Source organism: Tinamus guttatus, unplaced genomic scaffold, assembly GCF_059628265.1.
Source record: "Tinamus guttatus ecotype Peru unplaced genomic scaffold, ASM5962826v1 Tinamus_guttatus_pri_ptg000253l, whole genome shotgun sequence".
Lineage (NCBI taxonomy): Eukaryota > Metazoa > Chordata > Aves > Tinamiformes > Tinamidae > Tinamus > Tinamus guttatus.
Window position 1 is genome coordinate 308,037 of NW_028288787.1, and position 15,976 is coordinate 324,012.

Genomic DNA, 15,976 nt, shown 5'->3' on the forward strand with positions numbered 1-15,976 from the left:
GTCATGCATCGTCACGTCACGCACTGTCAAAACACGTCAACACAGCCTTCGTGCTGAACGCCAGCTTGCTTGTAAAGAGAGCCCACACAGTAGGAATTTACAGACACAGGCTCTTCTCCAGAAGTAACAGTTATTTTTGGAACAGTGCATCTAATTCCCTCATCAATAGCTAGCAAAACAGACTTTTCTGCTGATTTCTCATTATCGGGAGCACTTGTAATGGCTTCTACAAAAGGATGTCAAAAGGGACTCCCTTCTACACAATGGTATGCAGAGGCATTGGCCAGATATTGAGACCTTTACTTTGTCATTTTAAAGTGATATAAAATAAATTATTGCTTTTTCTACTGAATATATGAAGTACTCAGCTCATTTAATCTGGAGGAAAACTGAACAGCTAATTTAAGCACAATATTAATGTTAGCAGCATTTCAAAGCACACATTCTCTGTAATTAAACACAGCCAAAAACCACTGGAAGCACAAGACACGTTATGCACTACTACACTGTCATGCTTACACACAAGCACGTTAACACAAGCCATGCACAACAATACCTTCAACTTTGACAAGTGTCCCAGTTCCTTAGCAGCACTGAAAATCAACTGTGTACCCTATGATTGCAAGTTACAAAAGAAAGAAAGGAAAAAAGAAAAGGTTATAAACAAGCTTTGTATCTTTTTGCTTTGAACATGGCAAATTGCTTCACAGATACAACAACTCTGCATAACAACCCCCAACGCCAGTCACAGCAACTTGACTCCTTGCCAATTCATCACCTAGTGAAAAACCCAGGATTTCACAGAACTGTGGAATGGCTGCGGTTGGAAGAGACCTCTGGAGACCATCTAGACCAACTCCCAGCACAAGCATGGTCACCTACAGCACTTGCACAGGATCGTGTCCAGATGGGGTTTGAATATGCCCAGAAAGAGACTCTGCAACCTCTCTAGGCATCTTGCTCTAGTGCTCTGTTACCCTCAGTCAACAGGCCACAGTCAAGATGATTTTTCTCATGTTCTGATGGACCTGCCTGCGTTGCGGTTTGGGCTTGTTGCCTCTTGTTCTATCACCGGCCACTACTGAAAAGAATCTGGCCCCTTCCTCTCTACAGCCTCCCTTCAGATATTTATACACATTGACACGATCTTCCTTCAGTCTTCTCCAGGTTCTCTCTCAAGCTCTCAGCATGAGAGCTGCTCCAGTCCCTTGTAACTCTCAGCAGCTGGACTTGTGCCATGTCCCTGGACACAGCACTCCAGAGGTGGCCTCACCAGGGCTGAGCAGACAGGGAAGATCAGCTCCCTCAACCTGCCCCACATCGCTATCTCCTCGTCAGCTGATTGTGAATTTCTGAGTATTCCACATCCAGACCTACTTTAGATCACAGTATTCTGCTAAGTGGCTTGCTCTTGCTCACAGATGTCACCACTTAAACAAAGGGTTTGCACAGACTGAGTGTGAGGATGGCCTATTGGTTCACCTACAAGTGGTCCTCTGTATTTCAAGTCAGATCTAGATACACATGAACAGAGTGGTTCTGTAAGCCTGGACAAAGCAGAGATCACCCGGCTGATGGCAATCTGCCCACACACTGAGTCAGAAACTGGATCTGAGCAGTTCTCCGGACACAGGCTGGCAAACTAACTCGGGTGGACATTACTTCTTTATACAGAAACTTCTTTATAACTCAGAAACCTTGGCAGTGGCTCTTCCTCCCACACTGAGTCGTACTGACGTTGTATGACCAAAGAGGGACACTGGGGGAGATGAACCCCAGTGGCAGGAAATCTTGCTTCAAGCAGTCTGCACTCTAGCAGAATGGATTTTTACACGCTCCCTACAACAGTGCTAACATAGTTTTCCTTTTCCCCACCATATCATTTCTCTGTTGTGTAATACTCCTTTTGCCTAGGGACTCAAGTCCAAAATTAAATTAGAAAGATAAAAGCAACTGATACACATCTCCAGCCTCTCCTCCCACAGATACTTTATGGGGCATGCTAGAATTTATTTTTTTTCCATTTCACTCTATTCTTGCCATTCATCTGTTCCTGCCTTTTTCTTTAAACTGTCACAAGTGCCCGTTATTCCACTCAAAATAAAATCACAGTCTGCTGTAATTCTGGCTGCAAATGGCACATCTATTACTTTATGAAGCTTCTACTCTCCAGTCCTCTGGTGTCCAGACTGGTCAGATTTGGGCTACAGGACTAAGGCTCTAGGCAGCCACTTATCTCCGACGGTATCACCACCACTTTTTTTTCCTTTAGGAAAGCCATAGATAGGTCAGGAGAGTTGTCTTCTCAAAGATGATTTTTAGCTCTTATGATTTGTAATCAATTGTTAGGGGCTTATGTTCAAAGTATGTGAAAAGGCCACCACAGCTACCAGCTGAAAAAGGCTTGGGAAGACCAGACCTGTGAGCTTTCAGAAACAGACAGACATGCTGGTGGGTGGCCCTTCCCAGGGTAGCCTGATTTCCTCAGGGAATGAAGGACCTTGGGAAAAGGCTCACTCAGGATCCCTTGGGAGCTGATCACGTTTTGGGACCCTGGCTCCACAAGGGCTACATTTCCCTGAAGGTCTCCAGCAAATCCAAGGCACAGACCCCTTGGCCGAGCATAGACCCTTTGCACAGTCCTCTTTTCTCATCTACTACTCTTCCTTATCTCAAAGTCCTTCACCCTCTTACTTAACCACAACTGCCATGAATAAGCCCACTAAATCAGTAAAAAAGTATGAAGTAACATAAAAATCATTGAACTGCCCTTTGCTTTTACCTATGGCAATCAGTTTGTTTCACTTAGTTCCTCAGCCTTGTTCATTTGTTGCTTTTAGGTCAGCACTGTGTGTGGTAGGAGCTACACCATACATGTATTTGCAAAGGTTAAACTAACATCATCAGCTCCACTGATCCATTTCCTCTGAGAATTTCAAAAGCAGTCCAGGCTCGCTTTCATCTATTAGGTGCTTTTTGCTTAATTTTGCCAGTTTCTGAAATTGCTCAAACTGAAACACTCTGTGACTTGAAAGTGTGCACAACCTCCTGATTTGCTCTATCTACAACTACCACTTGACCCCCGCCATTCTTCATCCTTTTAGGCTTTTTGAATACAAATCCATACAGATCATGATCATTACTGACTCCACAGGTGAACAGATGCTCTTGATAAACGCAGGCAAGGGCTTCCATGAAGGAAGGTTTGGGAGCTCCAATTCTCATGGGTAGGCCCAGCAGTGATACTACAACTCTCTAAACAAAGAATAGCAAAAAAGGGTCTCTTTTTCCAGCAAACAAGGTGGGCCATGTCATATAATCCACCATGTGGGACATGGCAAGAGGGACACGGCAGCACGAGTGCATTGGTACCAAGCAGTGAATGCTAGTAGATGAACCTGCTATTCTCTATGATTCATCATGGAGCTTGATTTAGAGCTTTTAAAAGTTAAGGTTTTCATGCTTGTTGATCAAGCAGGAAGAGGAGGAATTTTTTCAAAATCCAAGTTATAAAAATGTTAAGTAAGCAGCCTCAAATTACGCTTATACTCGTGTGTCTTGCTTAGTATTTTCAGCCTTTCTTGTTGTCCAAATGTTGTTTTTTGAACAACATTTGAACAACAACATTAACTAGCCTTGGCACGTAGTTTCCCTGCTGCAGGCTGCTTAGCAGGGCAGGTCTGTAACGCTGAGCAATTCCCAGTGACTTGATACGCTTCATGGAACAAACTTGCTCAGATAACTGCTCTTCAGCTCTTCTTGCCCGCTAAGAAAATCCTCATCAATCAGTGCCAATCTCCATGAACATGCCTGTGAGCCGAAGTTATTGCGCTGTTATATGGAGTTTGTCATCAATGCCGGTGATGCCTAAAGAAAATCTGGACAGCTCCCTTCTCTGCCAAATGGCAATCTTGTAAACAAGTTTTACTCATAGAAAATACACTACAAAGCTCTGCAGGCAGCACTTATTCTATGTGTACCACCTGGGAATGAAACCAATTATAGTTGGATATCGGATAGTTTTTGAGGGGGGAAAAAAAGAAAAAAAAAAGAAAAGAAAAGAAAGAAAAAGCCCAGAATTAAAATGTCAAAGATGAAGGATGGGGAGAAATTAAGACCTTAACAGGAAATGTTTCTAACTAGGTCTGTGACAAACACAGTTGGAAAAGGGACAAACAAACAGTGCTCACTTTCCTAGAACTTTTCAAGAAATTCACTTATCCTTGTAAACTTTTTGGGAAATGGAATACTGAGAAACATCTATAGTCTACAGCACAGAGATTTTGAACTCTCTGTTAAAGCTTTTACTGGATTTTCTCCAGGAAAGCATTCGGAGAAGCATCAGCAGATGACGCAAAGTCTAACTGCTAGAAGCCAAAAGAACTGCACTGATTTTTATTCCAAGAGGCTCAAGCTCACAGCTTAATTGTCCTCTCACTGAGTAAACAAAGAAACAATAGCTTACTACAAATATTTTGAATTACAGTCTTCTTGGAAAACTAAAAAAAAAAACCCAGAAATAATAGCAAGTCATACTTATGTAAGGAAGCATTCCTTTCCTACTTCCTTTTCTCCCCTCACAGATTCAACAATATGAGAGCTGATAATTTATTAGCAACATTTAAGTTCATTTTAAAAGCTTTATCATTAGGGAACATTAGATATCAGCCTTTAAAATCAAACTTTTTGAGGTGCCGAGATCAACTTTAAAATAGGAATAAAAAAGGGAAAAGAATTTTCTCTTCCTATAGAGATCTGTGCCAGTGTGCAGCTCACAGACCTTCACAGGTCTGCAGACCTGCACGAGCAGGACTCGTGCAGACAGCCAAAGGCAGAGCATTAGGTTAGGACAGCTCCCTATTCCCACCACAGAGCAGCCTTGGGCTTTTTCACTTCTAGATATTCTAGATATTTCAAGTGAGAGGATGCATTTAAGCAACCCACAAGTTAAGAAAAGTTTCAGAAAACCTTCTCAAAGCAACTTTCTCCTGCACCACAGAATAACTCACAGAAGGTCCTGAAGAAAAAACAGTCAAAAAATCTCACATAAACAAAACAAAACCCACTATCTACAGCTATTTTGTTTCTAACCTATATTACATTCTCATTTAGTGCCAAGAGTAGGGAAAAGCACAGCAGGGGCAAACACGAAAGAAGTCTCATCTAAATGGGCTGCTGTGTAACATGCAAAATAAATAAATGAGAGGCTTCAGAGGAATCATCACTGTGTGAGTTAAGCAACTCTTCACTGACCTGAGCAGCTGCTGATGAAAGGCTGGAGATTTGCATTAAGCAGGGAAGGAGAAAAGGCCAAGTATATCTAGTCCTGCAAATATCCCCAAGTGATGTGCACTGAGTCCCAAAATAGGAATTCCCAGAGAGCTATGTTTGCATATCTACTCATCCAAGACACAGAGTATTAATTAAATGTTGATCTTTACTTAAAGTTAGTGAGGTGTGAACTGCTCTATGAATTACTGGAGATCATGTTGCTATTAATCTCACAACCCATGAGCAGGCAGAGCTTACAGAGGTAGAAACCAGTCTATGGAGAGAGTTGTGAGAGGTCCTTGGAGTGTGAGACTGTAAACCTGCCCCTTTCCCATTACAGCATCCACAGGCAGTAGCTGCCCAGGATCTCTAACGCGAACCTGCCCTACAAAAACCCTCCAGAAGCAACCAAGATTGGAAGGGGAGAGATCAGATCTTCCCCCCTGTGTAATACAGGCTGAGCTAGTTCAAGTGGAATAAACCAGGCTGAGGAGTAACAGGCGTTAAGCGCTGAGCAGTGACAAGGGCACGCCGAGTTAAACGCTCTTCTGTATTCCCAACAGAGAACCTTCTGTCTGCTTTTACTTTCCACAGCCAGCATAAATTCTTCTACCAGGAGCATCTCCTTCTTCTAAGAGCTGCAGAGGAGTTTTAGGAGGGAAAACTCTATCTAACAGCTTCCAAACATGCACAGGGCACAGCGAGGGCCTTTTGTTGCAGAGGGCCTGGGGATCCTTCTGAGTATGATGTTGTCCTTTATGAGGAAGTAAAACACATACAGATGCACAGCAAAAAAGCAAAGAGAAAGTCCAGAGTCTTTCTACCCTTCCAGCACAGAGCTACAGTCCTGCCAGCCTTCACTACCAGGACCATGGAAATCTGGTGGTAACAGAGTACAGCACCATGTCCCAGAGGAAAACTGATGCTCAGTTAGCGAGCAGGGTTTCATCCTTGTAGCCCATCTAGCCTCACCAGAGGTCCCTGCTCATGGACTGCAGAAAGGGCCGTTTCATTCATTGCTTTGTGGACAACCTTCTGAAGCCATTCTGAAACAGCTATGCTTTTCCCAGGTCAGACTAGCTCAGCCTTCTTACTATGACAAGATCAATCAGATGGCTAAAAATCCAGGTCTGATCATTTTGCATTATTTTGGAACACTGAAGGTGGGCATCGCTGCACAAAGTTTCAGTTTGAAAAGTGATGGCAACATGAAACTACTCATAAAAACAAACAAAAAAGAAAACAATCAAACAAAAAAACAAAATGAAGCAACTTATACCAACAACCTGCAGGCTAGAACTGTCTAAACATAGTTATTGCCTTCTTCCTGATACAGCACTGAAGCACCCTCCTACTCTGCCTTTAAAATTAAAAATCAGCAAGTACAAAGCCCAAGCTGCTCCTCCCTGGTTTCCTCCAAGGCCCTTGATCTCACTGCTTCCATCCCTAATGGATCATGGTAACACTGCTGTTGCATGATAATTTTAGCATTTCTCCCCAAAGACTCCTTTTTATAGAAGTTCAGCAAAGGGATATAGATCCCAACATCTTTTAAAATTTGGGTGTTTTTCTCCTTTATAAGTTCAAAGGAAAACAGAAATGATCACTGCAAATCTGAGCTCAGAGTAAGCAGCATCTAGCAAGTTTGTGCCCCATGCTCATTAGTAGGTATAACAGCACACTGGATCTCAGCAACTCTACTTAAAGTTGTCATCATGAAGGCCAGAGACAAACACCTTCTCCCTTTCAAAGCAAGGAAAATCTAATGCGAGTTGCAAGTTTACATTGCTTTTTTATACACTACAACTCAAGAAATCCATACAATACATGTAGGCAGCTGCTGAATAGTGAAAACCACTACTATTCTGCCCACTACAAGGATAAAATGTATCAGCGGAAATTAGCCACTAGCCCACTCTAATGCAGGCATGAAAATAAGTTCTGGATCACCTCCAAATAATGTTATAGCCCAGACTTTAGACTACCTACCAGCATGCCTTCCCCCAGAGCAGCTGGGCATACGTGACTTACAATTAATCAGCTTCTGTCATTTCTCAAAATTAGGAAAGACGATAATTTTCCATTGTTAAGGTGTCAAAAAATTTCATGACACATTCATTGAGCATGTCCATGCAGCCAAGCGATTATATAAAAAGCTGCCTTTGAAGGCAAACTATCTGGACATCCTTCCAACTCTTTAACACTGGAGACACAAAAGCCATGATAGGCCTAACTTAGTTAAAGCCTTCGAGTCATTAAAAAGCAATCCCAAATTAACCACATCTATACAAAGAGAATTGTGTCTAATAAGATGGTGATAATTAGGCAAAAGAGTTTACAGGTGTTGATCTAGCACCATGAAGCCAACACTAACTGCCAGATAATCCTGTACACACTTTCTTCAAAGGATTGCCACTCCTAATCAACCTAATCTGATATTCTTGACAGACAGTATTTTTGGATCATAGATTTTGGATTGCTGTGTTTCTGGAGTATCTGCTCTATACCTTGCAACCCTTGAAACAAACCTTGTACTAGAGCTTGAAACCTTGAAGCTAACAGAGCTGCTTTCTTACTTTGCTAGGTTACAAACACCTCTTTCCTACCCAGAGCGGCTAACATGCAGACTGATTCATCTGGACAGAAGACTCAGTCAGTCAAGGAGTCACACAGGGAACGCTAACACTTTCTGCTATGAATCAGGAAGGAGAAAAGGCTTTACCGTGTGGTCCGTTAGAGGAGGCAGCACAATCAGCTTCTCCATGGTGTTCATTACCACCCTCCAGAGCTCTTTCAGCACCCGCTTCAACACCGTTTTTTCACACACAGTCGCAAAGAGTGTCAGGCTGCAAGGAAAGAGTAAGAACTCAGTAAGTACCAGAAATGCAATTTGCAAGGAGAAGGAAGATGTGTATGCGAGAATGAGTGCCCCATCCAAAACAATTTCTCATAATGATTGCTTTATGGGAAAAATCTTCCCTTTTCATAGGGCAGCCTGTTTTCATCCTTGGAATTCCATCACTAATGACATCATTGACCAAAATGTGTTCTTGGCATTTCTGACCTGTCACTACTGTTTATTGACCTGGAGATCATGGAAAATATCACTGATATCTTAGCTGGGAATATCCCAGGAAAGAACAGTTACTATTATCCTGACTCCTTTTAAGATGATACTTCCTGATGTATACAGTAGTCTACAAAGTATATAAGAGAAAGTCATACAGAAATATAGAAAAATGGTTTTAAGCTTGAAGGGATTATAATGATCTTATCTGAATTTCTAAATTAATACTTCCCAGATTGTTATGGAGAAGTTCCTACAAATGCACAACTTCTGACAGTTGCTAAAGTCCCTTAACAAACCACTCCTTGAACTACATCAAGGCATTGCTCGGATTCCTCTGCACTTAGTTGCAATTGCCTTCACCAGCAAGCACCTACTGTGTGCTCATTCCCTTTTACATAAAGCAGTTCTGCATTACCTTCCCATTTATTCCTCCTTTACTATTGTACAGGTTGCCAAAAAGGCTAAGAAATAATAGATTCATCTTCAAGGTCCCACAGTGGAGAGCTACAAAACAGGAATTCTACTGCCAGTAGTAGAGCATGGGCACTTGCCAACTCTTCCTCATTCTGCAACATCTCCCAAATTTCTTATTTTCCCGTAGCTGGTTAGACAGTAAGTGAACAAAGCTGAATAGGGACAGAACTGATGTGATGTGTGTAGGACACAGGAGTCATTAAAAAAAGACTTTTCTTCCATAAAGGCGTGAAGAAAAGAACCCAGGCTCAGGTTACCATCCTCAAAATGACTTGCTCTGCAGATGAATGAAAAGCTCACAGTACCCCAATTTCCCAGAGATACAAAAGAGGATGACTTTTCGGGATCAGCAAAGGCATGTCTGGAAAATGCTCAGAGAAACGAGACAGGTCCTAGATGTACTGAATGCCTCAAAGAGTCACTTGCTACATGGTGACTTGAAAGATGCAAAGGCCAAGTACAGAGAGCAAGCAAGACAACTATTTCTCTAACTTTTAAATAGCCTCCACTTCTCTCACTGCATTTGTCAAAATTGCTGGCTGCACCTTTCAAAATAAAGGACATCTGTATATCATCAAGAAAATTAATTTCTACTATAATTAAAATCTCTATCACTTCACAGATTAAGGTTTAGCTGATACTGCGAATTATGTGCAATTAGCAAAATGTCCCTGTTCAGCTGAACAATATCGCATAGCTTTAATGGCAATGCTTAATTAAAACAAATGGATCTCTAGTTTAATTCCTTCAGAGTGGATGTGCAGAAATGTACCTCACCTAATGCAAAAGCTTATTTGTTAGTCAGGACAGCACTTGGTATGGCTAAAACACACAACCTGAACGTATGATCCTGGCATTCTGAGTAGTGGATGCATCTAGTACCTAAGTAGGTTTTACAGTATGTTTGCTAACTGGCTACAGGGTGTTACGGGAGAAAATTGAAGCTAGTTAGCTTATTATTTACTGCTTGCCTCATAGTCTTGGTGAGCATGGTGCTTTGCTGATATCTATAGTTGCCAAAGGGAAGAAGGGAGAATTGGGATTAAAATGTGGTAGCAAAGGCAAGCTGAAGAAATATATGATCCATGGCTTGGGGAGAGGAAGATCTGGGAAAGCATTAACTCTACCTGAGAATTCCAAGACTGAACATTTCAAGAACTATCTAAGAAGACAGGCTATTTTCCTTCACCACCCTGTTCCCTATTAGAAACACTGCACATATGAGACATCTGAACACACTCTTACTTTCCATCCAGAAAATCCATCAGTGGCCTCAGGACATTATCTGCATCTTGTGCCACCGTGTTTCTGGCATTAGCAGGAACATTTCCTGTTCCTTTCACTTGACAAAGGATGTCCGACATCTGCTTGACACACTCATCGATCCGAGTTTGAAAGCTGGACAGGTAAGAGAGAAGCAAAAACAAGAATATTTATGGCACAGCTCTCACCTCTTGCGCATGTGGTAAAACATTCGAAGCCCATAAACTGTACACTTAGTTACATATTCTTAATCCTGAGATTTTCTACTTATTTCCTTGCAGCGTTTGTTATAAAGGGACATGCTATCCAATTGCTTATGCACATCATCCACCAAGAGCCCACCACTTGGGAACACAGACACACTCACACATGAGAAGACTTTGTTCTTTCAGCTTATAAGCAGAAATCATCCTTTGTTGTTTTCTAGAAATGCAGTGATCTTTAGCTCAAAGACTTGCATATACTTGCCTTCTGCATAAAATGTTATTCATACAGATCAGGATGTACTATGGAACAACGGTATGACCCATGCCCAACTCCAAGCACATGAGAGTCCATGGCAGTAACCTGGCTATGACCTATCATAGGCCAGGCCTTTAAAATCACAGAGATGGCCTGAAGGCAGATGCAGATTGAAACTGGCCCACTGTGATCCATTCTATACAGAAATATCAGTACTGGATGTGGGGTTTAGCTATATAATGAGCAGCATCACTGTAACGATGTGACTTGCAAGCCATTAAAGTGAGTTACCTTTCCATCTTTTACTGCTAAGAAGAGATTTAAAATGAAATAATGCAGTGGTTAGATATGATGGATACCACAGCAGGGCAGTCAACCTAACGATTCAGTGAATAAAGGGAAATGCTTTGACATTTAAAAGAACAATTACTAGCAACAGACATTACAAATGACATTTAGTGATCCACTAAAGGCACAGAGGTTTGAAAACATGAAGTGACATCAGTGTTAGGAACTAGAGTAAAGGCTTAAGAGCAGGAACCCAAGTTTGAAAGCCAGCTTTGCATCCAAGCGACCTGAGCTTCTGCTGTGTGAATCACCAGGACATGCATGGAGTAGGAAGCATTTTCCCAGGCCAAACGCCTTCCCTCTGCTGCTGCCCTTTTGCTCTACCCTTCTTTCCCTCACTCATCACCTCTTCCTTTCCTGCATTGCAACCTCCCTGCTCACTTCTAAACTGCTTCTCATTGCAATTCCAGACAGTTCTCTGCATCCAGCCTCCATTTCTGCTTTTCTTCCTCTCCATTTAGCAGAGGATGGCTTGCAGCTGCCAGTTGTGGCTCCAACAACAGCTTAGCCAGAGATATTAGTCACATCAGGTGTGCCAGAGGAAAATACTACTGGGAGTTTCCGGCACTCCCAACAGTCCTTATTCTGTTACAGGCTATTCCTACCCCATAGTTTTCCCAAATGCTGCATCACTTGTGCTTTCCTGCGCTTCAAGACACTGCAAACCTCCAGCTGGGGGAAAAAAAATAACAGCATCTCTTAAAAGATAAAAAAATAATGCAAGATAAAATTGTCACCAATGATGAAAACTGGTAAATAAGTTACTGAGGTAACAGTTTCACTGTTCACTGAATGTGAAGTCCATGTAAACACACAGCTCAAAAGCAACCCTCCACAACAGCGAGTTAAAAAGACAACTTCATTTAGGCTCTCAGGCAGGGCTTTCTGCTCCCTAATTCTTACAGGATTTCCACCCTCCCCTCCTACAGCCTCTAGGAACAAAACAGCAATCAGCCTTGCATGAGGTGTAAACTCTTTCAGGGTTCTGGCTATCGGAGAAGTCCTGTAAAGCGGAAAACGTTTGTGTCCAGACATAATAATCTCAGCTGAAAGGTGGCAGGACTCTTGGGATGCAGGATGCTTTCCCAGCAGGTGCAATTATGCCACATCAGATGCAGCAAAGCGGGATCTGCAGTGTCAGGTGTGCACAATGTTGTAGCAGCAGCTTCTTACAAACCCCGCACAGAATACTGTGGATATAGGTCTTACCTCCCACATTTACATCCTTCAAGAAAAGATCCTGCTCATGCAGTAAACTGCAGTTCCACTTTTCATTCTCTGTTAATGTTAAGGAGTAAATGAAGCAGCTGAGCCCTCTGGGTGGCTAAATCTCTAGCTGGCATATCTCTCTAAAACACTGCCTGCTTTGCATGCTGATACTGAATAATCTCTTTAAATTATATTTGCAAATGTCAAGATTCAACCCTAATTGTCTTGTAGCAGTGACACTGTGGAGACAGGTGTCAGGTAACAGTACTCCCTAATTATAATTTCTCACTCATCCTCTATCTAATAAGAAACCTTACTGTTTCAGACTGGTTACAGTTTGAGTCTTTCCATTTCTTGCTTTGCCATCATTAGTGACAATGGGAGCTACCTGCTTAGCTCTATGTGTTGAAATCCAGCTAGACGCTGACAAATCCCACAGTGATTTTTGGTTACACGTATTGCAAATCTATAGACTGTAGGAAACAAAGCTGGTACAATTTGCTTTATTCCCCTCACCAATGTTTAGGATGTACAGCTCTACATGCCTCCATTTATCTTGTTATAAAGCACAACATGAAAGGAATGGAGCTGATTGTGAGAAATGAAGATGAGCTGGGAATCCTCCATTTCTAGATTTTGCTTAATTGACATCTTTTTGCTTTTGCAGAATTACTATAAAGTTGAGCACATTTTTATCCTCAGGTAAACGGTATCACATTCTGAAATCATGTTCACCACGAAATCACATGAATGGTATCAAGTTCTGGCAATTTTTTAAACCTTTGAAACGATGGAAACTACCATTCATTGAAACATTAGACCAAGTCAATCTCAAATTCTAAGCCCATTTCTCTCTTATTCCAATATTCATTTAACAATCAGAAACCACTCAGCTGTTTCATATGTTCGAGCAGAACGTTTAAACAAGACATCGCTTTGTAAATGCTAAGCTGAAAACTGCTTTCAGAGCAATAAAGGAGCAGGCAATTGAGTCACTGACAAGCACTGTTTACAGAAAAAAAAAACAGTCTATGTATTTCAAATACATTTCACAGCTGAGAGAATTCCATGTTACCTTTCTGTGTGAAGCAATATAAAACACAGACTTCTAAAAACATTTCCCAGATCTTTATGTGATCTCAGCATCTGAAAGGCCATGAATTTATGACAAAGAAGCAATATAGTTGATGCGAGTTTCTTTTCTTAGCCTCAACAAATGAGGCCAGATGAAAGAAAGGAAGGCTTTGAGGAAGGAGAACCTAGTTACACTCACCTGTTACCAAACACTGCACTCAGCTCATCCAAAACATTGTTCAGCTTCACCTGGAGCTCTTTGAGATGGTCACTTGCTTCTGTGTCCAACTGTAGATAAAAGCAGAAAAATTAGCGTGGGCAGAGGTCAGTCTGCTGTCCCTCCCAGTGTTCAAGTTCACTGTTGAGGCCACTGTTAGTAGGCACATGAATTCCCACCCCTGGGCTGTGCACAGTCAGACCCTCTCTTCACTGACTGCTGCTGCTACAGAAGCTGCGAGATTGTCAGCAGATACTTGACCAAACAGCAGCAGGAGTTTTCCCGAGGCCCAGATACGCCCATAGTACTCTTGCTAACGCTACAGTTTTTTTTTTTTAACTTGATGTTATTTACTTGTGCACTGCTCCACGCATGATCTTAGAAGATGCTATTTCCCCTCCCCACCCTTATACCAGTATTCAACCTAAGACTGGGCTAGCCACTGCTCTCAGAAGAACTTCTCCCCAGCTATCTTGCAAATCTGACCACCAGTACCATGCTAGGAACTGTTGTGCACTGAGCACTTTTGGAAAGCATAATCTCAGCTGTGGGTGCTGAGCACATTCAGCTCTGCCCTCCAAAGGATCCAGATAATTTTTGATATACAGCTCTTCAGAAGAAACTTTCATATATAATAGAAGAAAACAAATGCCCAAGCACTACATGGACTTCGCTGACATCTTGGCATGTGCTCTAAGAAGGTGCTTGCTCCATTATCCTCAGTCCAAAGCCACCTGTTTTTCCCTGCACGAATTGCTTGCATTCTGGCTGCTTTCACCCCTGCAGCCTTGAAACAAAGGTGCTCTCTGAGCAGGCTGCCTGTGCATGTATCTAACGCCACACCACAAATGGTTTGGGATCCTTTGGCCTGAAAGAGCAGCTTGTAGAAGAGACTTGCATTTGTAGGCAAGCAAGCTTCTGGTTGTAAAACAAACAAAAACCCTCCCCAAACACGTGCGTTCAGCATTCACAGCTTCAGCTTTACCTCTAAGTAGAATATCTAGTTACAAATCTAGAATCAGCCGGATACCACCACAGTGGCTAGTAATCAGTTAGATTTTTACAGTATATCTATGCATACAGCTATGCAGGATTTGAACATGATAGGAATTCCCTGCTTATATTCTGGAGCATTTGCCAGAGAAAGCCAAGCCTTAGGGGATTTGGAATCTGATCCACTAATTTTCCTGTAGCAAGCTGGCTTCAAAAACTGACTCTATTAGGCATTTGAAAAAGCACTAATGAAAGTCTTGGATCGGAATTTAAGAAATGGTGAAAAATATGCAGATGATTATTACTTAAGCCTTACAACTTTAGGCTTGGCTTGCTGTGATTATTTTTCTCTATTAAACAGGAATTTGCATTTCTATTACCTTTTTAAGTCCCTTGCTATGAAAGCAGAGGGAAGATAATGTCATCCCAAGCAGCAGCTATTCTAGCCAAACTTTTAGGTGACAAAGAACAATGTCTGTTGGCAATGGTTTCTCACACAAGCCTTGCATTCTCACATTAGAGTACAGTGGTAACAAGTCACAAGCTACCAGGTTCACTACTGATAAGTAACTGCACAGTGCTTTGAACAGTGTTTGGATCTTGTCCATTTCTGCTAGATTTGGGGCAAGTTCCGCTCATCACTGGCCCAAACATTTCACGCAATCACTTTTCCATTTGGAAAAAAAAATCCCGAATACATTTCTATTGGCCAGCTATTTCCCTCTATCTACTTTTACTTATTCATTAGTTACAGAGATATATGTGCTGGCTCTAGAGATGTTTTATGTCAGGATGAACAACTTGTTGCCTAGGTTCATGAATTATGCAATTAATGATTAGTCTTACTGTGAAGTGACATATCTAAGAGCCTCCAAGTTCTTCCTTGCTGCTACACTTGTTGACTGCAAGTGTAGCAGCCTTCCTGGGAGCAGAACAAAATCTGGTATCAGTAGTGCAAGAAGGAGCAGCTGGAGCAGAGCTTCATCATGGGGACAAGCTCCATGGAGGAACCGAGTCTCCTCCGGAACACAGGAGCATGACTCTCTGGGTGCAACCTTGCAAGACAGTTGCCCAGATTTGACTTGGAGGTTCTTAAACGTCCCTCAGGAAGCAAAGTCAAAGGCTGCGAGCATTCTAGTTAAGTGACCACTATTTCCTCTGTCATCCTGCAAAGGCTGTTCTTTTCCAAACAAGTACTACTACAGAAGGAGTCTACATAATGTGTTACCAATCACAAATGCTTAGGTGTTGGCTCAAAGGAAACTTAAGGGAATTATCTGAGCATGAGTTAAGTCCATTCGGAAGGTGTGAGCAGGTGTATATTACTGTTTCTCATGCATCCAAGTCACATACTGCTTATAGCGTCCTTATTGCATGGGGAATAGCTGCGAACTGTTATTGTCAATATGGTGAAGCACTGATAACAGTTCTCAAATGAAACAGTGTCCACTTTGCTGCCCAGCCAATGAATTCTAAGTGTATCAGCTATCACAGATAGTTGGAAGTGCTACTTGGACTGCATGATAAATCTGGCTCACAGAGCAAAGTAGAAAGCAGTATTAGATAGTTGGGTCACTGCCATACATCAGCCCGTC

At 42.0% G+C, this 15,976-nt stretch overlaps 1 protein-coding gene across 1 annotated transcript in view; it reads right to left on the bottom strand.

Annotated features, from left to right (window-relative positions):
• Positions 1-15,976, bottom strand: part of LOC104575496 (protein unc-13 homolog B) — a gene marked incomplete at its 5' end in the record, with an annotated part of 53,527 nt that overhangs the window by 12,572 nt on the left and 24,979 nt on the right. The window contains 4 exons of the mRNA XM_088526700.1: positions 557-613; positions 7,994-8,117; positions 10,061-10,213; positions 13,371-13,459. Coding sequence (XP_088382826.1) covers positions 557-613; positions 7,994-8,117; positions 10,061-10,213; positions 13,371-13,459 — 423 coding nt within the window. The remainder of the gene's footprint in view (positions 1-556; positions 614-7,993; positions 8,118-10,060; positions 10,214-13,370; positions 13,460-15,976) is intronic.